This window comes from Osmerus eperlanus, chromosome 2 (assembly GCF_963692335.1).
Source record: "Osmerus eperlanus chromosome 2, fOsmEpe2.1, whole genome shotgun sequence".
Lineage (NCBI taxonomy): Eukaryota > Metazoa > Chordata > Actinopteri > Osmeriformes > Osmeridae > Osmerus > Osmerus eperlanus.
This window is the reverse complement of record NC_085019.1, coordinates 5,838,104-5,863,257: the sequence shown is the minus strand read 5'-3', so window position 1 is coordinate 5,863,257 and position 25,154 is coordinate 5,838,104. Positions and strand designations below refer to the sequence as shown.

Sequence of the window (25,154 nt, the reverse complement as noted above, 5' to 3'; positions counted from 1 at the left end):
CTTCGGATGGAACAGGAGTGCCACCGCGTACCAGAGGCCACGTCAGGACACCGTGGAGAAACGAACGAACGGCCTACAAGACAATGTGACGCACGTCACATCTTCTGCGATGAATCAATGTTTGTAATCATCAATCTGATTGACCTTCTCTCCAATGGGAGACCGTTTGGCTTGAGCGTTCATCCTCACCTGCTTCCTAACCCTCTCCACCTGAATGGCCCTGCCTCTAAGTATTGATGAGAACCCAAGCCCCCCTCACAATGTTTTTCATCACAGCAGGCAAAAACCAGTTCCAAACAATCAGTCCACACTCGGCCAACGAATGCATATCCATACGGGAAACACAAGGACACTATATAACGGAGAGAGGATGGAGAGAAAGACAAAGGGCAGGAGAAACAGAACGAGGGAAGACAAGAAGAAACGAAAATGGCTCAGCAAAAATCCATCGGTACCAGACTCCACCTAGCAGGTGAGTGGGAAGTCTGATGTTTCTTGTTTAATATGTTTTTTTTTCAGCGAGTGTTCGTTTGATCTTGGTGGGGTTTATACGGACTCGCTGAGAACTCTAACCTCTTTATCCATTTTCAATATGCCTTCTCCCTAATTCTGTCTTTCTCCTCTCACTCTTTACTCGCGTCATCACCCTCACTTCACTTCTCCCTTCTTGATCGCTTCTGCCGGTGTGTTTATTGTCACCGTCCCAATCCTCTTTACCCTCTCACGCCTCCACCTCTCTCTCTCCCTCTCTTCTCCAGTCCTGTGCATGGTGGTCTCCTGTCAAGCCATCGGTCTGAACGACCTGCTGGAGAGAGCTGCTCAACGCTCTGACAAGCTCCACTCCCTCAGCACCTCCCTCATGAGTGACCTGGTGAGTAATAACCACTCACTAGCATGTGAATGCAGGTGTCATATGAGCTTCACAAAAAAATATATATATATATATATATTTGATCATATGTGTGTGTGTGTAATCAGTATTTTTGTGATATGGTCCATTGCTCTGTACTATCTTTTACACAAGTCAAGCTAATACTTACTCCCTCTTTTTCTCTCCCTTTCCTTCTCTCTTCCAGGACTCTCACTTCCCCCCCATGGGCAGAATGTTGATGCCACGCCCCTCTATGTGTCACACCTCATCTCTTCAGACGCCCAATGACAAGCAGCAGACTCTGAGAGTGACGGTCAGTGAAGCGCTTCTTCTCTCTCTCTTGCTCTCTTTCTGCTTTAGATATGACCTGGCCCTTGCTTATCTCACACCTCAGACACCAATTGTTGGTTTTGCCTTTTGCCAGTCCGCCCAGATCCTAAGCCTTATGAGATACAACCTTTGCATTTCCCTTCCCAGGAGAACGAGCTGCTGTCTCTGATTCGTTCCCTGCTACAAGCCTGGTCCAGCCCACTTTTTCAACTGTCCTCTGAGGCGCCCAACCTGCCACACCCAGCCGCTAGCGCCATCCACAGCAAGCTCAGGGAACTGCAGGACCACACCCAGAGCCTGGGGGATGGACTGGACATACTGGTCAACAAGGTGTGTGGAACTGTTCATGTATGTTTGTGATTGTATGTATGCGTGTGTGTAAGAGGGAGAATTTAAGAGAGAGAGAGAGAGAGAGAGAGAGAGGGAGAGAGAGGGAGGAAGACAAAGAAAGACATAGAGAGACAAAAAGAGACAGAAAAGAGAGTGTCTAATAATTGTTATTCCGCTCTTATAATTCTATTTTGTGCTTTATCCGATTTAGATGGGACCCTCCTCCCAGCTCATCTCTGCCCTCCCCTTCAATGGAGGAGATGTTGGCCAGGACAAGACCTCCCGCCTCGTTAACTTCAACTTCCTCATGTCCTGCTTCCGCAGGGACTCCCACAAGATCGACAGTTTCCTCAAAGTCCTCCGTTGCCGAGCTGCTAAAATACGACCTGAAGCTTGCTGAAAAAGGAGAAAAAAGGAGCCCATTTTAGTTTTGAGAGCCATAATGCGATGAGCGGGTTAAAGCAACGAATCATGTGATTAATCCCCAAAGGTTGATTGGAAGTGTCTAGTCTAGTTATGATGTCACAATCCTTAACTGCCAGGGCTTTGCACAATTTGGTCTGTGGCAGTTTTAGGCCCACTTTATGCCCTTTGCCTGCATGGTCTTTGTTATAGGCCTCAAAATGGAAATCAATAATTTAAACCTTTCCTGTTTACTTGTCTAAATGTTTAAACGTTTTGTAATGTCTTCTGAAAACTGAGCCCCAGTTAGTATTCCAATAATTAATTTTTTTTAATGTATTTAATTAATTGGCCTATATATTTTAAATGTATTGAATATATTTGATATCTTCACGTCATCAATCGTAAAAGGCGGACATGGTTGTTATTTCTCAAAATCATCAATAAAAATCTTTCTTGCATGAATATTAAAGGCCTTTTGTGCGATTTGTGCCTGGAAAGTGTATTTGGACACCAAGGTTAGTCTCTGTTCTGGGCAAGTAAAAAAAGAAAAGTGACTCCACAGTAGTCAAAAGATGTACAATACAAACTTGTGAAGTAGTAAAATACATAAATAAGAGTGGATTTAAAATATCGCTCACAACTCCGACGGGTCCCAGAGAAAGGGAATTGGACCTCTGTGACCCAGTGTCACCATTTCAACCAAGTTGGTAAAGGTGATTTAGAAGGACATCCTCATGAGACGAAGATCAGCTAAAAATAACTGTCACCAGTGTGCTCTAAATACTTAATTGTTGTCCTTTCCTTTGCAATATAATATCCATAGATAACACGAGTAAAGAATGCACACTACATGATTCAGGGAACAAATTAGACAGTAGTCTCCTGTGCTGGTCACACCCACAATACCACTCAACCACCGCACGCTGAGAGGTGGTGGGACGCGAATGGACTTGCGGTTTTGGATTCCATATTCAATTCAACAGCCGGTTGTAAACTGACCCTTAGCCGCCACGTTTGACATGAAGAAAATACGCAGCCGATCGTTTACCCATACGGTTACCAGGCAAATCGACATGACAGATTTTGAAGTATCCGTACAGCAGTTGAATGACCTATTGGCAAACGGGAGCGGTTACTACAGCCTGCCATCACATCATTTCAACGAAGTGTTCCCCAGGATTTACGTCGGAAACGCGTGAGTTGATTTTTTATGTCCTTGTTTCTTGATAGGTATGGGAAGGTACATTATTAGTGCAGTTTTCTGTTCACAATTACTGTATTTATGGACATACTATAGGAGAAGCTCCTCTCAACAGATATGATGAACACAATATTAACACGATAGGAAATACATTATTAATGCACATTACATTCAAACATATCCATGAAATGATATAATTTAATAGCTTAGCTAATTATGAATTTTGCAACAATAACAATGCATAGCAGTTGTGTGTGTGTGCGTGTGTGTGTGTGTGTGTGTGGGGGGGGGGGGGTGATGTGCTAATAGATGAGGTATAATAATGCAATAACAGATATATTTGAAAAAACCATAGATCAGCTAACAGTGTAAATCTGCACAGGGACATACGCTCTCATGATCTTCTGAGAAAATCAGTACACATTTTACATAACCAAATCCTCAATTAATATTTGTATTGTGTAATCACCCAAGGACTTTAAACCCCAAATTTGAACTAAATGACGGAAAATAATCTGGGCACACCAAAAAGCATCTGCCTTGAGGGCACCGAAGAAGTTACATAACAGCAGCCAGGGGATTGTGTGACTCATGCCTGTCCAATCGCCATGTTCACATTCAGACTGTTATCGCTGCTATTCAGATTCTCCCCTTAGACATCATGAATAATAGACGGAGGACAGTCCCTTCTGTTGTCTCGGAGTGAGAGGAGAAGCTTGTGGGGATGTGGAGATGGGCCATGCAGGAAAGAAGTCAGCCTGCTGCTCTGAACTAGTGGCTATTTCAGGTATCTTAGTCCCAAGAGGTCCTGTCTAGCCTCAAACAGAAACCTACTTATTTTAGTGTAATGCGCAGCCTGGCCAGTGAACACTTCCCTCCTTTTCGTTTTTCTATTGTTCCGGCTCCAGTCTCACAGACCCCGATGAATCCTCATCCCGAAAGAGCTTTGCTGTCACACACCTGATGAGAAACATGAGGTTATTTAGGATTATCAATAACCAGCTGTTGTTTTACCAACAGTGGGTCACTAACCTAGCTTCCCACTTGTCGCCCATGTCATGTGACTTGACCCTAGGTTTGTGGCGATGAACGTCATGCGCTTGAAACGCTTGGGAATCACCCACATCCTGAACGCCGCCGAGGGCGTCTCCTTCATGCACGTCAATACCAACGCGGAGTACTACGCTGACACGGGCATCGCGTACCACGGCATGCCCGCCAGTGACACCGACCACTTCGACCTGAGCGTCTACTTTGAGGAGGGGGCTGACTTCATAGAGAAGGCACTGGCACACAAAGACGGGAAAGGTGAGTTTGTCGTTTGGTGAGTCCTGTGGAGCGGAACAGGCCTCTCGGCCGGGTGGTGTGGATTTAGCGTCATTCTTTAGTCGTTCAATAGCAGACCAGGTCGTTTTAATTCGTACATATGCATGTATTTGTATATGTATGGAAGCCGTCGATAGTCCTTCCTTCGCCCCGGCCCCTCACTCCCCTCACCCCCTGTTCTCCGGCCTCACCTCCCCAGGTAAGGTGTACGTCCACTGCAGAGAGGGCTACAGCCGCTCGCCCTCGCTGGTCATCGCCTACCTGATGCTGCGCCACAGGATGGACGTGCGCTCTGCCGTGGCCACGGTGCGCCACAAGAGAGAGATCGGCCCCAACGATGGCTTCCTGCGGCAGCTCTGCCAGCTCAACGAGAGGCTCGCATCCGAGGGAAAGTTCTGGAACCAGTGAGACCCTCTGTGGCGTCAGAGGTCTCCGCTTCCTCTGAAAGCTCCCAGATACACGCTCGAGCGATGCTACCACACATTGTTATGGTGTACAGTATCATTGTGTCAACAGATGCTGTCATATTAGTGTTTGAGCAGCAGTAACATACGCATACTTTCACAATGACTTTCACATGTACGCAGACGTGTGGCGGTATGTTCCAGAAGCCCACACAGGCAGAGGTCGTACACAGGCACACAGTCACTCACTGCCACCTGCTGGCTTTGATTCCTGATCGGATAATGAAGGGGAGAAGATGGAAGCCGTCTGAAGGAGGAATGTTGCCTCCGTCCTTCCACCCCCTCCTTCTCAGCGTCGATCCTTCTCTTCTCTCCTTCTATCCCTCTCTCCCTGAGTCCGACTCTGACCTAGCTCTTGCCATCACACTGCCAGTCTAGGAGGCCCTCCAGCCTCTGTGAGCTATTAGCACTGTGCCCCACCCACCAGGGATTTAATAGTTAATATATCAGGTTTTTGTACTTTAAAAAGGGTTCCATTTGAAGCCAGAATGGTTTCTGGATATGAGCTGTTCTATCCAATGGTTCCTCCAGATAAATTAAGTTACTAAATTAAGTACTAAGTTACTTAATTAAGTTCCAAGTTACACATGGAAATACAACTTGGTTGTATCATTTTATCAGGGACTTTGGTGAAGGGGAAAGGGTCATGTCCAAAAGTATGATGCCCCATTATTGAGGAATAAGGTACTCATTACTAGGAACACTTAACATAGATGATCCCACCAAGGCACAAATGTCATATTTTCTTCATCAAACTGCCATATTGTGAAATTTATGTTGTAACATTGTACTATATGATACTGTATAATGTCTGTTTTATGTGACTTATGTATCAAAGTAATTTTGCACAGTTCCTGTACTGACTTAATGACAGGCAATGATCTACATTTGTTTTCACAAGACTACAAAATAGAAATGCCTCACCTGCATTGACACTTGATCTAAACGACACGCATATGATTGTTAATTCTCTTTTCATCTGTTCTGTAATAAACAGTGAAAAGTAATGCAATGCACCTATTAAAACTCTTTGTGTTTTACTGTGAAAGCCTCACTCTTTCATCAAAGTAGTTTTGCCAATACGTTTGTCCTTAGAGGATGTTGTTTTATATGTAAAGCAGAACAGCAATTATCACCAAAATCTGTTTTAGATACACTGTGTATCTACAATCAACTATCTCTGTTAACTCCTTGTTGCTACCTTTTAAAACCTAAGTACTGTCTCAGTTTGTTTATATAATCTGACAGGAGGGGGCGACAAACACAATAAATTGTAACCAGCGCGAAGTTAAGAAAATGGTGAACTGTGTGTGTGTGTGTAATATTCCGTTGATGAGACACTGGCGCTACTGAAACACTCATCCTGGCCGCAGACGGATAAGAAAGGGCGTCATTTTTTTTTCTTCCAATATATAATCCAGATGAGGACAGGGGTTTAAGTGAAAACAGTTTTTTAGAAATCTGTTTTGAAATTGCTATGGAATCCTTATAATTGGATTACAGCAGAATTTCGTTTTCTTGTTGGACTGGGTTTTTCCTTCTAGTATTCAGTTGGATACTTTCCACCAAAATCCACCTTCTTTTATTCACCTCCTCTGTGGTTTCTTTTCACTTTCTCCCCGTTTCTTTCTCTTTCAAATCCTTGTGTTTCTGCCAACAGCTTTTGAACAAGCTCCTGGCTTCATACTAAACCTATGTAAAGCTGTGTGTGTATGCATGAATGTGCACAATATTACTGTTGTTCTGGTGTGCATAGACTGTGTGTATGTGTGTGTGTTTGATGCATGCATAAAAGGAGGAGAATGGAATTGGGTTCCACTGTAACCCCCCCCCCCCCCCACCCCCTGTCCGTCTCTGCCCCTGTCCTCCTCTGACCCAAGCAGTTCAGTTTAGGATAAGTCTGAGCCGGCAGAATAGGCTAACATGCTTATGTAACACTGATTTGAATGAGCGAGGCTGTGTGTCTGCGTGTGTGTGTCTGTGAATGTGAGGGTGTGTTTATGCAACCCTATTATGTGTGAATGGTAGACTCACAGCATGAATGACTCTGCTCCGACATGTGCTTGGACTACTTAATGGTGTCTAGTAGACATGTACAGACCCATGGAAAAACCTGTGTGAGATAACTGGTTTATATTAGCCATCGAATTATAGTAGTGTTATCCGACATACATCTGTCAATGAATGTGACAGTGAGTTCAGAAGAACACAATGACATACAGAGCAGGTTAGGTAAGACTCATGACTCCAGTCTTTAGGGAGGCGGTATCTTGGACCTTCAATATCAATTTCCAGTCAGTAGGTTGTTTTGTTTACAGCTCTAAGTAAACGTAAATCATAAAGGTATATTCACACATTTATTACATAAATATATTGCAAACAGACCAGCAGCAAAAACCATAAAAATATTTTCCTTATGAAACAACCCCACAGACTCTGGCTTCTTCAAGGATTGTTCACTCCAAGTTTCAGCACTCACAGTAAGCAAACAGGAAAGATCAACATAACACATCATCAGTACATGACACAGGAACAGCACTTCATTTTATGGAACTAATAATGATTTGAATGTTTTCATATACCCAGTAATCTGTACAGTATTATTTACCCAGAAACGTCTTTATACTGTATATACTGTATGTGTTAACCTTTAGAACTCCATGGTTGTATAGCTATTTTTGTTCTGTTGTGTGTGGAATTACTTCTATGTTGTAAGTAACTGACACCACAGGGCAGAAAAAAGCTTAACTAAATACAAGAGTAAATACTGTTATTAATGTACCATGTGCCATGGGAGTCAGATAGCTGAGCGGTTAGGGAGTCGGGCTAGTAATCTGAAGGTTGCCAGTTCGATTCCCAGCCGTGCCAAATGACGTTGTGTCCTTGGGCAAGGCACTTCACCCTACTTGCCTCGGGGGAATGTCCCTGTACTTACTGTAAGTCGCTCTGGATAAGAGCGTCTGCTAAATGTGTAAATGAAATTTGTGCAGCCTACATGAATACTGCCACACTAATCTGGTGAGGAAAAAAGAATCACAGTAAAAATCCGGATTTATGTGTGTGTGTAAACTGAAGAGATGTTGATTTTTCCCTGCAAGTTATTGTTTGATCTTATTACAAAGAAACTACACAGAGGAAGTCAAAAGAGGACTCAAATGTAAGAAGTCCAATGTTTGTAAGAGCATTATTGATCTGATAGTCCTGGTCATATGTTGTACAGTCTACAGCACTGGATAATCCAGAAATCGGATCTATATGGACGACAGTACCGAGAAAACAAAGAAGCTGGCTCAGTGGAGCTGGCTCAGTTGAGCTGGCTCAGTTCCTGGTGTGAGAAGTAACCTTGCCTGAGAACTTAGAGACTGCAGTAGATGCATCAGCCTCCAGGCTAATGGCTTCAGTTCAGCTAAGCTATGGGTTTTAACCTGGTTGGCCATTCAAATATGAAGGATAGAAGCAAACTGCTCTGTCAGACCAGTTGGATGGAGGCTCATCATTGAATGTAACTGGAGCTAAGCGGAGGCTGTGTGTTTTGTACTCGTTTGTCTGATATTTGAAGGAAACTAGAATCTCAGACGTAACCAAAAATGTCTTCGCGCAACACAGTTTATGTTAAATCAACGCTGAACCAAGCTTCAGGACAACTAACTTTTTGTATAATGTCTATTACGTATACATTCTTCTGTGAGTAAATTGAGGCCAATGGCCAGTACAGGATGTGTCTCTTGGTTGTAATGGACTGACCCTTCCAGGACCCCAGAGTTCCAAATTCTCTTTCCTCCTGTAAACACAGTATAAACAGACTGGGAATGTCGATGGTGAAATACAAACTCCTGTAATCTCTCAGCTGCTGTTCTCAGCAAGTCAGCCAATGCCTAACAACTGAATGATTGTTTCTATGACTGTGAAAACGATGGTTTCATTTGAGCAAACTTTTGCTGGGTGACTCTGTGTCTGCTTTTGTGATGGCAGGATGAACAGATGGCATGCCTAAACATTGTAACTGACCAGGTAAGAGAAAGCAGCCCAAGGATGTCTGTGTGAATGAGAAGTGAACATGGGAACCTGCTGAGGAGCAGGTGCACTTACACACAAAGACACATACATCTACACAAACAGAAAATGTCCCCTAAACAAATTGCGGTCAAATCAATCGAAACGTGAGCCATTCACAATATTCAGTTTGAGGGCAGACGTTATGTTTGCCCCTGGAGAAGGCGTTGACAACTCTGTGCGGTCTGCATGAGTCGACAGGCAGCACAGAATGCACCAACACAGAAACAAACAAGCATGACAGATCCATGGTTGAGTCTAAACAATAATCATTTATTAAAGTGAAAAGGTCCATGTTTTCTGGTATACCTGAGTTAGGCCACCTCCAGCCTGCCTCTCCATTGTGACTGTGAAGTGAAAGCTAGTGTGCACCTGTGCACTATCTGTGTGTCCTCCGGCTCCAACTGGAAGCTCCGCTGCTGTTCCGGGGCGGCCAAGCCACACCCACTAATCTGGGATTGAGGATTCAATTCATGAGGGGAAGTGAAGACATCCTTGTTTCCTTTTATAGAGATTAACAAGCCCTATTAACAACTCCAAAGTCATTTTTGATACAGCTATAAAAAGTGATACGCCGTAGCTTATCAGTTTATCTTTAAATTTGGACGTATTCTTTAAGCCTGGTAGACTTATTGGGACACTTATGTAAGAAGCACATAGATATAGGAGCTACTTGGATGCTAAATATTACCAAATTGCATTAAGTGCTAAAGTTGGGTGTACCTGTGTGTGTGAGGGAATTATTAACAATTAGGCAGTGGAAAGACACCAAGCATCATGGGTACTGGAGGCTTGTGCATGAGACATCCAGTGGCGCACACAGTCAAAAAGGAATGACACATAGCACAAGCAAAGTTTTGAAACAGCCAATGGAATTACATCTTACAAAATCTCCACCACCTTTTCAAACACACACACGCACATGCAACAATGTCTTTTCGTTTTCTTAAGAGACACGGATGGACCTGACCGAGAGTTGAGCTTCAGGTACACGTCTCTCACTGACTTCACAGGCTTTGAACAGAGGGTTCCGCTGAGACAGGAAACATGGCTATTCTGACAGTCGAGCAGGTTTGATAAGTGCTTCTTGTCCATCATTCATATTAGTGGGACCCCACACACGTCCTTTCACATTGCATAGCCAACTTTCTGGGGACAGTAGTTGAGGTAAAAGACAGACGAGAGGTGAAGCAGTGCTCTGCTTCCAACATCAATTGAAAATGTTGCAACAGTGTACCTGCTGAACTACATGTCTAACATTTTTATGTTGAGTTGACATTTTCGAATATGCCATTCGTCATAAACAATCTGTACAATCAAACCAAAAAATGTGACAAGTGATGATTACAAAGGAGACCACAAATAAGCCAGACGAACAGGTGCAACCTTAGTGGGTTTTTACATGGATTTGATTGGTGCTTTAATCTCCATACTAGCTGTCTAGCTACATTCAACAGTGAGCCTCTACCCAGAATGGCTGCGTCTTAGGAATCTTCTGGAAGGATTGCACTCTGATAGAATGTCAGCTGATGGCTGTGAGACAAATGGAGGACGTGGTTGTAGAGGACACCGCAAGATGTCGTGAAAATAAGGACAGCGGGGGAGTGGGACAGTGAGTGACAGATACCTTGAGGAGGGAGAAGGAAGGTTCCTGACGGGTGTCACTTAAACTTTAGAGTGAACACACACACAGCCACAGTCCTTGCATGTCAGCTATGGAAACTCCCCATTCGTTCTGATGCTAATTCCGTTGTTTGAGGTATGAACCGTTGTTTAAATCTCTCTTCTTTTTTTTGGTTTATGTTTTGTGTTTTTCTCTCTCCAAATTCATCTGTGATACGTTTTCTTAGAAAAAGTAATACTTCTGTTAACATTAAGACAGACAAATGGTGGCTAGATATAACGCAGGAAAAAGTTGCCCCTAAACTGCTAACCTGCAGTCAGATGAACTAGGAACCATCTAAAGATTAACATTAGGATGGTGCACACAACCTAGGTACACTAGGACCCAGATCAGCAGTAAGGCTCACCTCCCAACCTGTAGCCGTCAATATTACATAGCAGCTGTGATCAGAGTGAAGTTTCATGACTATCTAACACTGCACTGATGGTCAGAAAGTGCATACAGCTGTTTTACACGGTAAAGCATCAATCAAGCTTTAAAGACACAACATGAACATTAACTTACCAATATCAATATCAAATCAAATGCAAAAAAAGAAAAGAAAACAAGAATACAAAAAAGCAACAGTTAAGAACTTACAGTTCCAAAGTCATTTTTTACTCTCACTTTCTCTGAGCTTTTACATAAGCATCACTCTGTTGCCTGACAAACAGCGTTTAAACCACAAAGTGTGACACACATCAAACCTGTGTGTCCCACGGTGCACTTGCAGTGTACAGCTTCTTAAACTCTGGGACTTCTCTGTTTAAAACCATTTTTACATTCCTCACGAGGACATATTCATGTCATCAGGATTGTCTTCCCTCATGTCTTCTAAGTGCTTCCAAAGTCTGGGGCGGAACATAGGGCGGGCGGGGTATAGGATGGATGTGTAGGGTTAACAGGAGGGAAGAGGGTCTGGACAAGGGAAGGAGGGGGGGAGTCGAGGTGAAGATGCTTGTTTAGAAGTGTTTCCCTGGGTAAGTTAGTAGTGTTATGAGATAGGGAAAGTGGCAGGAGCCAAGGTCACAGGTGTTGGGACAGACATAAGAAACAGGGGCCTTGAGAAACGAACATTGACTAGACATCCTGACTAGACAGTAGAGAGACATAGCTCTCTGCTTTCCTGTGCTGGTGCGATTGAGCGCGTCTGAAGGCAGTGTGTTCCGCTGTGCTGGTGCGATTGGTTCTGTCTGAAAAATAGGGACAGCATTCAAGGGAACACTTGGATGTAACATCAACCGAAGCAGGACATGTCCACGTTGTACACAGCTGAGAGCAGCGATTCTGCCCTCATGTGCAGACAGACACTAATCCTAATCTAGAGTATGGTTCACAGTGTTGCTAAGAGTAGGGTTATTACACAGAATGCCACCACACTAAAATGGGTTTCAAATAAAGCCTGTTGGAATCACTTATGCCTCAACATATTGCGTATTGTGCATGTGATTTCCTGTCCTGCTATTGCTATGTGCGTACATGAGCCAAAATCCATTGATGTTTTGGATCATAGATAAAACCTCCAGCTATTGTAGGTTGTATGTTGAGAGCATTGGTGGCTTTGAGAAAGAGCAGGGGGGGGGGGGGGGGCATGAGGTTAGAGACAGGAGGTGGGGCTTTTAAAACAAACAGTTCGAAAAGGAAGCGGGGGGAGTTGGGGTGGGATATTCGGGGTGCGGGCACAGTCCAACTCGACGATACACCTCGATAGACACGCAGGATGAGGTCTGAGGCTCCGCGATGTCGAGCAAAGAGCCGCTTCACCTGCGGTGATGGGAAGCTGAGCACTGACGGGAGTGGCAAACTGGCTCTCGTGAACATTTTGGGGCTACGAGGATGGGGTGGTGCGAGGGGCTTAAGTGCAAAACAGAAACGGCTAATCACTTGCCTGTGAATGTGCGTGAGTGTAAGTGCAGTTTGGGGGGGGGGGGGAGGGACGAGGAGAAGGAGGGGGAGGGGTGGGAGGGACTTGAACACACTAGGCAGAAGATAAGCGGTTAAGAGTGGATGTCCGAGGAGGACAGTGTGATAGTCATCTCAAAGGCTTGGTGACCCTCCAGAAGCATCCGTTTGCTCGCGCCTGGTGAGGGGCATTCCCATGGGACTTGCTGAAGCACACAGTATGTCCTACGTCTGTACTGGCTACGCCTCCATCAGGTTTTCCACCTGCAGGTAAAACCTCTCTATCCGTCCAGCTACGTGAACAAGGTTGTGAACTACGTCCACGGTTGGAAAAAAAGTCCAGGTGACCATGACAACGTGGCTGTGGCCTGGCCTGGCCTCCTGGCATGGCTTCTACTGGTCTCTTCCAGCAGCAGTTAGTCAGTCATCCTTTAAACAAAGTCCATGAAGTTGCTGTCTTAAACAAAGGGAAACCCAGAATGACTCCTGGTCCTTTTTGTGTGTGACAAACGCAAAAGAAAAGGGAGAACAATAAAGCCTGCTATTTTGATCCACGTCTGTTACACTGTCAGAGAGATATATAAGACCTGTACTGCCTAGTGGAGTAGGGGACCCAAAATAAACATATTGGCAAATATTCTCCGCAACTGTGAAAGTGTGTACGCACATGTTTGTTTGTGTGTCGTGTGTGTGTGTGACTGAGCGCTGAGATGAGGGGTGAGGTAGAATTTGTGGGATTTCGAGGCGGGGCTTCAGGTGCCCACGGCCCTCCGGCGAAGCCAAAGGAGAGGTAAGTGACTCGCCCGCGTCCCACCCTGACCCAGGAAGAGGGAGTTCTGTGTGATGAGCGGGGGGAAAGTGCGACGGCAGCCAGGTCCAGAGAGGTGGTGAAGTCAGGGATAGATAGAGACACAACACAGAAGTGGACAACAAACGTCAAATGAGGTAAAACGACGACAAACTGAGTGTATGTTTGCGAGTTTGTGTGTATAAGGATGGGGGCGGGGGGGTGAAGAAAGAGGTATGTTTAGGAAGAGAGGTATACTGAAGGTATTCAGGTAGACGTGTATATACGTGGAAAAGGACTTGGAGGTACACCATTGATTTTACCGCTATATGTGGGTACAGAGGTATGTATGTACTGTATACAGGCATGCTGATGTAGAGTACATGCAGACTGAGAGGTATGTATGTAGGTCTGTATCCAATGTATGTATGTACTGTATCTATGCATAGTATGTATATATGTATGTATGTACACTATGTATGTGTGTGTGTGTGTATGAGAGAGTAATGGAGGTAGCTTCCCAAGAACATCCCATGGCTAACATAGCCTTGCCCTGCACAGTGGGTGGGAGGGTCCATGGGAGAGGGGTGACACACTTGGTATGGTTCCAGGCAGAGTGCGAGTTATACAATGACAATCGGGGGGGTCAACTTCTTCTCCAGGGCATGTATCGACCCCCCCGACCTGTTGTTTTTACCTTTTTTGGGGGGGGGTCCAAGTCTTAATTAGGGGGAGTCAGACCCCCCCAACCCCCCGTAATTCGCACCCTGCTTCCAGTGGAGGATGGTAAGGAGGGGCATATAGCAGACCGAGCCCAGGGAAGAGGGCTCAAGGCTGGGCGAAGGATTCAGCTAACGACCCTCTGGGTTTAACTTCCACCAGCTCAGCTATATGTGCACACAGTTTAACCATGTTTCCAATTGTGTGTGACAAGTTTGACTTTCGGTGTTACTGCAAATAAAGATGTGTGTTTGTGTGTGTCGCCATATGCTGTCCACTAACACAGAACTCTACCTGTTCTGCTGCAGCCTTGCTCACGCACGACCAGAGGGCAGGACAAAACACAAACGAATCATCAAAACGACAAAGGAAAAAAAAAGGCCGACTTTTTTCCTGATTTCTTAGCTTCTCAGTGACAACTGTGCTGGACGCGGAGGCTGTTGCAGTTGTAGTTTCCGAAATCAAAACAAAAGCTTGGAGGGGGCAAATCCTGTCCTCTCGTTTCGTCTCGTGTCCTTTCAGTCCCACCTCGGCCTCGGGTTGTTCGTCACACTTCCTGGTCCTCGAAGACCTCCAGGAAGAGCGGGGGGAAGAGCTCGTTGGGACACTCCACCTTCATGTGGAGGAAACGGCTGGCGTGGCACGCTCCGATCATCCTCAGGTCGGTCACCTTCATCAGCAGCTTGGGCCAGAAGTGGGGAATGTTGTGCTTGCGGTGGTTAATGTAGTGCTCGAAAGCTAGCAGGTAGACCTCCTGGCACTTCTCTATTTTGTCCACACACGTCAGGCCTGAGCGGTCTGAGGGCAGACAAGGAGAGGTGGAGGGAGAGGTGGAGGCAGAGGTGGAGGCAGAGGTGGAGGCAGAGGTGGAGGGAGGGTTTCAGGAATCAAGTGAACGGCCTTCAAACTTTACAAGTATTACATATTAGATCAGGTATACAGTAATACTGTCACAGGTCAGCTATTGACTCTCCCACACTACCTACCCAGTCAGAGCCTATCCAGTCACAGCTACCTACCCAGTCACAGCTACCTACCCAGTCACAGCAACATACCCAGTCACAGCTACCTACCCAGTCACAGCTACCTACCCAGTCACAGCTACCTACCCAGTCACAGCTACCTACCCGAGCTCATGAGCAGCACGGCCTGAAGCAGTGCCACCTCCGAGTCGTCCAGGTTGAACTGCGCCAGGCTCTTGCCCAGGTCAAAGATGGCGTCCGACACCACGCCCAGGCCGCCGTTCTTCAGCTGCTCGCGCTTCACCGCCATCTCGCCACTCAGGGTCAGCGTCTCGCTCTCGGGGTCGTAGCGCACAGCGGCGCGGAGCGACATGACCTCCATGCAGCAGCCCTTCAACAGGATGATCTGGTCTTCGCAAGGCAGCTGGGAACACGCACACGGATGACATGAAACACACAGAACATGCACACGTGTGAACTCATGAGACATGTTAACACACACATGTTCATACACACACACACACACAGACACACACGTATAGAGAGAGAGAGAGAGGATACTCTCTATCAGTATAGTTCAGAGCTGAGTCCAAATTCTATTTTTGTGGGCTCCTTTCCTTCTCTAATTGATGATTCACCAGACACACAGCACAGACACACACAGCACAGACACACACAGCACAGACACACAGCACAGACACACAGCACAGACACACACAGCACAGACACACAACACAGACACACAGCACAGACACACACAGCACAGACACACAGCACAGACACACACACACAGCACACACAGCACAGCACACACAGCACAGACACACAGCACAGACACACACAGCACAGACACACACACACAGCACAGACACACACAGCACAGACACACAGCACACACAGCACAGACACACACAGCACAGACACACAGCACAGACACACAGACACACACACACAGCACAGACACACAAATGTACAGCACATATCCACTTGATGACTCCGCCCACACATGCACACACAACGACACACACACACACAACTAGCTCTACCACTCTGTGGAATCAAGCGGTGCAGAATCTGCAGGGTTATGAGTCATTGTAGAGACCCAGGGGGGCTGGTGTGAGGATAATTGGAGCTGACGGGCGTCATGACAATCGCAGCAGCTGCATGTTGCTAGTGTCCTGTCATCACAGACAAATGTGTGTTAATGAGCCTCGTTAGCCTGTCATGCCGGCTACGAAGAAAAATGCAGTGTCCATAGGAGGGAACGCAAATACACCAAATATATGAGACAACACGCGCACGCGCACACACAAGCGCACACACACACACACATCCAAAGACTTACAGACACCCATGCACCCGCACACACACAGAGACAGCCATAGACTTCCAGACACACACACACGAACACACACACAAACACACACACAAACACACACACACACACACACACGCTTGCCAAACCCACCTCTGAGAACATGGGCAGTTTCTTGGCGAAGTCGACAACACGTGTGATGGCGGGGGTGATGATCTTGGTGAACTCACTAAAGGCCTCGAGGTCCACCTTGTCCCCGTCTGGGGTGTGGACCATGGGGGACTGGCCAATGTCCTCTGGCTGGCAGGGGACAGGGAGACAGGCACTTTCAGAAAACGAAACAACCTAACCGCCAACATCTCCCGAGATAATGGTGCATCAAAACCCCTACTAACGAAAAACGAGGATATGACTGGATGTTCCAGCATGGTCATGAGTTGATAAAACCAAACCACAACGTTGAGACAATCCTACACTGACCTAGTGATACCTGTTAGTGAGCTCTCTAAGGCCTTTATCCAAATGAAAAATGCCTGTGGGTGTTTGATTACACAACATCAAGGGGTCTGCTTAGTTTTGACCTCGACGTCCTAATCTGCACCCATGCATCGACTGCATGGAACATTATCATGATGTGCTGTTGTCCTGTTCTTGACCTGGGCTTTGATTATCATGTCACTTCAAGTTAGCCCAGCCTGAATCCAAACCCATAGGTGTTGAAAGCCAAACGGATCAATATGAGTGTGTGGTTAACAGCATCAGGGCTTCCAGTAGACAGCTAGACCTGACTGTAATGGGGACCTCAGGACATCAGTCACTACGTGGAAGAAGGTGTTTTTTAAATGTCTTAACACAGCTGTGTTGAACCACTTGCCTTTTTAAAGTAAATTCAACATTTTCTTTTAGTGCAGGTCTGGTTTAGAAAGTGGAACTTCCTCACCCTGGAGACACTACAGAGCCTTTTGGAATGCAGGGCTGTGATTGGTCAGTCTCTGTGATCTGAGGCCAATCAAATCATCTGCTGCCAAATACAGAGCCAGACCCAGCAGCTCATCTCTTCTAACCCACAGAGGATTACATAACATATTCATAATTATAGCATTCCTTCACACAGTCAAAGCGTTATAATTGTTTATTAGAAATGAAATTATTCTTTTAAAAAAATCTTTACTTTTGGGATTTGTGTACGTGTGGGAGGGGAAGAGGTGTGTGTGTGTCCATCTCTGCCTCAGTGCGTCACTGTCACACACGTGCCCAAATCCATGTGCCTACTTTCAGCTTTTCCTCAACTAAAAAAACTCCCCTCACAGTCATCACTTATCCTCACATGCACTGGTTGCCTGGCAACAGTTGCTTTAGACCCCTGGGACTAGACAACCTTTGCCATGGAGACATGTGTTCACGCAGGGGGACTTGTGAGAGAGGGGTTGCTAGGGCAACAGCTGCTGAGACTGGTGAGGGGGGGGTTTCTGAATAACATCTCTAGAGTAGAGACTACAGACACTCCAGACCAGGGCTGTTCAACCCTGCTCCTAGAAAGCTGTTTTCCTACAGGCTTTACCTCCAACCCCAGTTGTAACTAACCAGATTCAGATTGTCAGCCATCTTGTTATTGGAATCAGTTGTGCTAAATTAAGGTTGGAGTGAAAACCTACAACGGTAGCTAACCAGGGACAGGGTTGGACAGACACGCCGTGGAACTCAGAAAGGATGAGGGATGGTTATTGCCTGTAAATAACGGTCAGAAGGCTTTATATGGATGGTCCTTGTCATTTCGAGGCCTGGACCAGCCAACCAATAGTGTCTCACCAGGAACTTGCGTTTCTGTTTCCAGTGGGATCCCTGTGCGTTGGTGTGGCGGTGAGCTTGGGTCACCATGTGGATGAGCTCCCACTCAGAGCCGTTGGGCTCAGGCCGCGTCTGCAGGGTCTTCACAATCTCCTCCTTTTTCCTCTTCTCTCGGTTCTCCTCTATCAGGCGCCGTTTGGCCACCCGCTTGGAGTCGTCCAGAACCACTGAGGACCCAAAGCCACAGCGGGGGTGAGGGAGAGGAAAAAACTAAACGCTGTCGTTTTTTTGGATCCAAACCAAAACGTGTGTGTTGTGCGCATGTGTGCTCCGACACTCACGGTCCATGGCCATGCCCACAGAGATGCACTTCTTGAAGCGACACAGCTGACACTGGTTGCGGGTGATCTTGTCGATGATGCAGCAGCCATCGTACTTGCAGGAGTAGGCCGGGTGGAGGTTCTTCTGGATGGTGCGACGGAAGAACCCCTGCGGACGCACAGAACGGCGGAAGAATTAAGAATTTTAGGAGTTCAGATCGCTACTTGGACAATTCAAGCAGGTGTCTTGTGTAATGGCCAGCTTGACAAGGATGGGGTCATGGCTGAGAGCGACTCATCCCACGGGTAGAGGACGGCTCTTTCTAGATGGGGAGTCGTGTGAGCTCTTAACTGATAGGAGCCATCAACTGTGGAGGCTCCATATGGTGTTGGGATGGGTGTTTGTGGGCGGGGCGGACGGGGGCAGGTACGGAGGGGGATGGTGGAGAGGAGGGGTAGCGGCGGAGGGGATGGAGTGGTGCTGGTAGCGGGGTGAGAGTGGAGAGGCGAAGAGGGTGGGCGGAGCAGAGCGGTGGAGGGGGGGGGGGGGCTCGGGCGTCTGACCTTGCAGCCTTCACACGTGATGCAGCGGTAGTGGTATCCCGTGGCCTTGTCGCCGCACACCACGCAGGGCTCGTCCTTCTCCAGGTAGCTGGGGATGTAGCCGGCCACGGAGGCGGCGCTCAGCGCTGCGGGAGAGACGGAGAGGGGGCGGGGAGGACGAGGAGGGTGAGGAGTGGATGGAGGAGGGGCGTGAGTACGCATTGGCAGGGGTTCACACTGGAAAGGAGTGGTGCTTGCACAACACATGCGCGCGCACGCGCACGCACACACGCACACATTCTTGTTCTAGTCCAGGATACAAAACGTTGAAAATCTTTTTTCTCAGCGCCTCTACAGCGAGAGAGAATATGACTAGAGGGCTCCGTCAGGACATCCCAGCTGAAACATATTCACGCCGGTCACACAGCGCATACTCCTCGGTTAAAATTATCGACTTGTGCCTCACAAAACATTTAACAAAGGTTCAATGTGTCCAAAAACAGGGCTCACGGCTGTTGGCCCTAGTGTTTCCCTGTATCTGTCATTGTCTTTACCTGTGTCTTGTTTGGTTCTGTGTATTTAGGTTCCTGTTTTGTGTCCAGTCTTTGTCTTGTCCTTACCCTTGTTACGTACCCTGTCTGTTTTCCCGTTTAAAAGCATAAACCCTTTGAGGCAATGTATGGCTACTCTCCTGCGTTTGGGTCCTACCCCACCACACGCCTTAACAAAAGCAACTATTGTTCATCCTATAAAATTTGGGGGCTTTGAGACCTAGAAAGATCTCACCACCACTTCAGATACATAAGCAAACACAAACCATGTGTTTTCACTGAGAGAAGAGTGTTTAGCATTTCACTGGTCAACTTGGAGTAGGCCTGCTTTGAATCAGGCATTCTTAGTAACTTTCTCATAAAAGAGAGGACAGTGCCTACAGAGAATATAATAGCATTAGAAGTGAAGAGTGTTGACATTTCAATAGTGTAGGGGGCCCAGATGTGGAATTCGGAGACCTTACCAGACATGCTCTTCACCGAACATTGGCTGTTCTTTCTTTTCCTCTTGGGCCCATCTGGCCACCTGTAAAGAGAGAGGAAGACCGTGTTTGAAGGAGAGAGAGCCAAGGACTGACTGAGACCATTTTCCTCACAAGTGTGTACAGTCTTATTGGCGTCTAATGCTTCAGGATTATACTGTATATTCGATTTCTTAGAACAGCTAAATTGCCATAGATAGCCTTTAAATAGATACTGTTTGTGGACCCAGATTAAGTCTGGCCCCTGTCAGAATTTCCAGTAGTCTCTTTTTCACCATCTATGTCATTACCCCTCAATCTCAGAGTAACTGTATTGATGAGTTTAATTTGCACACACACACACACACACACACACACACACACACACACACACACGCACACACACACAAAGACTTGAACCGTTATATAGACCAATGCCAGTTACACTCCCAGTTTGTCTTTGCAGTGGTCATAAGCACTCAATGTCAATCAATAAACCGATTGTTAACTACTTTGGAAAAACCCTTTGAATTTGAACCATTCCTGTTGTCCATTCCACTCTCTTTCTCCCTCTGTATTTCTCCTTTAATCTATCTCTATTCTTCCTCTGTCCAGGTTGTTAGGTAACAGCGAGACCACCTCTGCCCATTTTGTCACCCAACATACACACACACACACACTTGGCACACACAGACACACTCTTTTGCCTGCCTCTGCCTCCCTACTCTCCTGTCTCTCCTTCTCGGTCCAACGTTATAACAGGGCAGACAAAACACCCATCTGCCCTATCAGGTCATTCAATTCTAATTTCCGTGGTTAGTTTGCTACAATAGCACTGCTAGACAGTTTTTCTTGGTTTAACTGCATGTCATGGAATTGAACACACACCTGCATGCACACACCGACACATGATGCATACACACACACACACACACACACACATCCCAACATCTGTACAAGCCCACATCTTGTACACACACAGACACATACTCAACTAGCAGCTGACCTGTTAATGCAGTGAGGCTGCAGGATGTGCATGGTGATAGTCTGGATTCTCTAGTCCTATAGAGTGAGCGTTCGCCGTAATCCCAAATAATCCAGTATAGAGTACTGTAGCACTCTTGTAGTCTGCAATTTCCACAGAATATCAGACGCGAGTCTCCAGAGAATGTAGCAGACTGCAGTGTAAGCAGACTTAGTGAGCTGTTTGGTTTCGCTACCCAGTAAGCAGGACCGCACACCCTCCCACTCTCCTCGCCCCACCCATTTTTTTGGTCTCCCTCTCCTCTCTTCCAATCTCACTTCCTCACAAACTCCACCTACCTTCTCCCATGCTCATCCTCATCTCTCTCTCACCCCTCCCCATATCCGACGCTCCCCCTATTTTTAGTGTGTGCCTGTTGCCCCGCCCCCCTCCCCGTGACACTGCCCCTGTCACCGAAACAGAGGGCTACAGTAGTTTAGTCCTCCGTAGACTCCTCCGTTCAGCAGACGGCTCTTTCTTCCTCTCCCTTTCTCCCGAACCCCTCCACCTCCTTAATTCACTCTCGGAAAACAAATGACTCTCCTGAAATTAATTTCAGCGACGGAAGACCTCACTCGTCGATCCTGACTTTGATATGGGTCGAGTGATGCGCTACAAAGCAGTGTAACACACTGTGGCTTGTTTCCTTCTATCGACCCGTTTCCTACACAGAGTGAGAGGGAGAGTCCACCACTATGTTGATGCCACAGTGTCCAGTCAGGTCAGGCTCTAGAGGTGTCCTCAGATAATCCTCACAGTCTCTGCCCCGGCTGACCTTGTTGCTGCTTCCTGTCCTTCCCTCTCTGTCTCAAGGACATGTTCCACCATGTCCCTACCCATCACGAACCCCACCACGGTGAACACATCTTGGGGTTAGGGGAATCCGGATGACGTGGTCAGGTTGCTCGCAAAACAAGGCAGGGTACTTTCACAGATTGGCAATCATTGTAATGTAGGAAACAGATATGTGTAAAATTATATTGGGAATGGTGGGGGGGGGGGGGGGGGGACCTAAATCAGCTTTTGTTGTCTTTACTGAACTCTTAAAAATGGAATGTAAGTCAAGTGTTGCTTGGTGTGGCATCTAGTCTGCTCCTGGATTTAACAACTGATCATACATCCGGAGGGATAGGTGTAACTCAGTGGTACACTATTTGACTGCAGATTAAGAGGTCTTCACCCTGGAAAGGAGTGGTGCTTGCACAACACATGCGCGCGCACGCGCACACACACACGCACACATGCTTGTTCTAGTCCAGGATACAAAACAAATCTTTTTTCTCAGCGCCTCTACAGCGAGAGAGAATCTGACTAGAGGGCTCCGTCAGGACATCCCAGCTGAAACATATTCACGCCGGTCACACAGCGCATACTCCTCGGTTAAAATGATCGACTTGTGCCTCATAAAACATTTAACAAAGGTTCAATGTGTCCAATGTGTCTTCAAACCCCCCTGTATGTAGCTGTTTGATAAAAGCGTCCACTAAATGAATACATTATTGTTATATACAGCTGGACAGAGTTGTACACAGCCCAAATAATAGAAGTATCTGGTGAAAGTCAGAGAGAGGTCTACACATTACAGCACATCAGAACAAAACATAAGTAAGTTATGAGGTGTGCCTCTCAAACACTCTACCCACTTTCCAAATTAACTCTAAATAAATAAGAAATAAAACAGACAGACAAGGTATACAAAACAGATGAGACACACAGACCATATTGATTTTTGGAATAAGGCATGAAGCTGTTATTTGTCTGTGCAAAACAGTAGGCCTACATTTAATATACCTCAGGCTGAGCACAGCTATCTACCCTTACACTCTGCTCATCAGTTAAGGCTGGTAACTAAATTGCTACATTGGGAGCCAAACCTACCAAATAATATCCCGAAGGTGTTATTTAAACAAAATCCTTTTCCACACACACACACACGCTTGTCACTGTTGCTGCTTCAGGCTCTGTGTGTTCGCATGTGTGTGCGTGTGTGTATGCATCCAGAAAACTCGGTGACTCAGTTCACACAGGGAGAGGGTGGGGGTTGAGCATGAGGCGGCTCTCACCAGGACACGTGCGCTAACATCCTCTGCTTCTCATCCCCCAACCCGCCCACACCCACGCCCACAGTCACTCACACACACACACACACACACACACACACACACAGCACCCAGCACACAGTAACAAGCACAGCAGCAGACAAGCGACAATCCTCTGCTGGCGTCACATATTGATGTGTCCTGGATTGTCCTCTGTTCCTGTGACTCCATCTGCCCCCCCCCCCCCCCCTCCATTCCCCCTAATCCTCCACTCTCTGTGCCGCTAATCCTCACTCTGCACATACAAACAAACACAGAGTGCACATGCAGTACACACACCTACACACACAGATGCACATGCAGTACATGCGCCTACACACACGCACACACACACGCATGAAGAAACAAGCATTGACACCACTCAACATACACTCTGTACACCCAAAAACACACACACACACACACATATATATAAATACAAACATCCTGAACGTCCCATAACACACACTTAACAATCCACAAAAACAACCCAGCCTTGCATAAGTACACAGTCCCTGTGCCCCTGAGAAGTGCTGGTCTGCCCAAGCCTGACATTGCTTTGGATTTTACAGGCTGCATGACAGACCTAGCCTCTGCACATTTCATGAGCAGGCTCTCTGTGCATGTGAGTGCCCATGCCAGGGGGAAGAGGGGGGAGAGGAGGAAGGAACAGAGACGGGAGGCTGATCCAGGAAGAGAATCTCTAGATCTAAATAGAATAAAATTGACTTGACTTGATCTCTCTCTTTATGAAGCTCTGTAAGTACTGTGCAATCATTGTGGTATGTGTGTATGTACTGCACATGCATGTAGATGTGTGTTAGGGGTGGGAATAAACTCATAACAACATCCAAATATAGTGACTGGTTGGTGTCAACCAGTCACAACCCCCCCCCCCCCCCCCCCCCCCACGGGACGCAATCAGGACGCGCAATATGCTCTGTTTAGACCATAAATGACCATTGCACGGTCTTGCGCTCGCTATAAATACAAAAAAACTGAATTGCGGGAGATTGTATAGCATTTGCGGGCGTCCGGGAGCCGCTATTGAAATGCGGGACACTCCCGGAACTTCAGAGACACTTGGGATGTCTGGTGATTGCATTCAGTTCACTGAGGCCCATCTACTGGGACAGGTATGGATTGAGTACTGTGACAAACTGTGTGACAATCCTAGTCTAGGATAAAGTTTATTATAGTTATGTTTCTTTGAAGATTGGTAAACTTCAAACCATTCAGAAGTCAGTGTTCTGGTTGGTTTGAACACTCAGTCTCTGTTGCAGTATGTTGACGCTAGGGCACAACAGATACAGCCAACAGCCAGCTGTTAGCTTATTATAATTTTTTTAATCAAGGCCCTTTTGTCTGTCAGCAGGCTGACCTGCAGAATGTATGATGTAGGTGAAAATCAACTGACTTGGGAGACAACAAATTTTTTTATATAAAGACACACAAAATCACACACACACACACACACACACACACACACGCACACCTTACCGTTTCTCTTCTCCCTCTGATACGCTAGGGTCCTGATCGTTGGACATGTGCTCCATTCACCTCAATTCCATCCAGTAGCCAATCAGAAGAGACTGAGGCAGGCCCCAACCTCTCTAGTCAGCTTAGCATTCGCCGGTGGCCCCGTCAATCGACGGCCATCGTTGGATCTGGGCAGTGAATGGTTGGGTGGTGCTGAGTGGGTGGGACATCAGGGGAGCGGCAACGTATGGAGCCAATGAGCAGCCTCTGGAGAACGTCTGGGACCAATAGAAAGGAGGGAAACAAAAAGGAAAAAAGATTGTTTACTGCTTATCAAACATACATACATAAGTAATTTATGGTTGCCATATTGAAGAAAACAAACACCATATTTACATTGAAATACTCCAGCAGCGTTTAAACAATGTCTTACAGTAAATACTTTTATTCAACAGCAGGGACATGTGTATCAAAATCCTAGCACCAGGGCCCGGGATGAATCTCTGGATTGCAATGACAACAGAAGAACATGTTGTACTGTTTACAAGTGCGCCGTCTTAAACAATTATACAGCGTTTCCA

General features: G+C 46.6%; 3 protein-coding genes across 7 annotated transcripts in view; 2 read left to right on the top strand and 1 right to left on the bottom strand.

Annotated features, from left to right (window-relative positions):
- The first annotated feature begins 381 nt into the window (after positions 1-381).
- Positions 382-2,398, top strand: prl (prolactin). The gene is made up of 5 exons (XM_062448477.1): positions 382-472; positions 759-871; positions 1,077-1,184; positions 1,349-1,531; positions 1,743-2,398. The coding sequence occupies exons 1-5, from the start codon at positions 430-432 to the stop codon at positions 1,929-1,931; spliced, it is 636 nt and encodes a 211-aa protein (XP_062304461.1). The 5' UTR covers positions 382-429; the 3' UTR covers positions 1,932-2,398.
- A 478-nt stretch (positions 2,399-2,876) lies between these two features.
- On the top strand, positions 2,877-6,209 carry LOC134008879 (dual specificity protein phosphatase 3-like). The gene is made up of 3 exons (XM_062448467.1): positions 2,877-3,131; positions 4,213-4,445; positions 4,663-6,209. Exons 1-3 carry the CDS (start codon positions 2,956-2,958, stop codon positions 4,869-4,871), a joined length of 618 nt encoding a protein of 205 aa, XP_062304451.1. The 5' UTR covers positions 2,877-2,955; the 3' UTR covers positions 4,872-6,209.
- Positions 6,210-9,234: 3,025 nt separating this feature from the next.
- LOC134008844 (thyroid hormone receptor alpha) overlaps positions 9,235-25,154 on the bottom strand; it is a 37,742-nt gene continuing 21,822 nt past the window's right edge. For 4 of the 5 annotated variants that reach the window (XM_062448434.1, XM_062448415.1, XM_062448407.1 and 1 more), the window contains 8 exons: positions 24,595-24,851; positions 19,996-20,057; positions 19,002-19,126; positions 18,459-18,606; positions 18,139-18,344; positions 16,483-16,629; positions 15,180-15,438; positions 9,235-14,850 (listed from right to left, as the gene is read on the bottom strand). In XM_062448434.1, the coding sequence (XP_062304418.1) occupies positions 14,600-14,850; positions 15,180-15,438; positions 16,483-16,629; positions 18,139-18,344; positions 18,459-18,606; positions 19,002-19,126; positions 19,996-20,057; positions 24,595-24,650 (1,254 nt within the window). In that variant the 5' untranslated portion in view covers positions 24,651-24,851 and the 3' untranslated portion in view covers positions 9,235-14,599. Of the gene's footprint in view, positions 14,851-15,179; positions 15,439-16,482; positions 16,630-18,138; positions 18,345-18,458; positions 18,607-19,001; positions 19,127-19,995; positions 20,058-20,998; positions 21,229-24,594; positions 24,852-25,154 lie in introns of those variants that run through there. The other variant, XM_062448443.1, reaches the window with a different exon arrangement.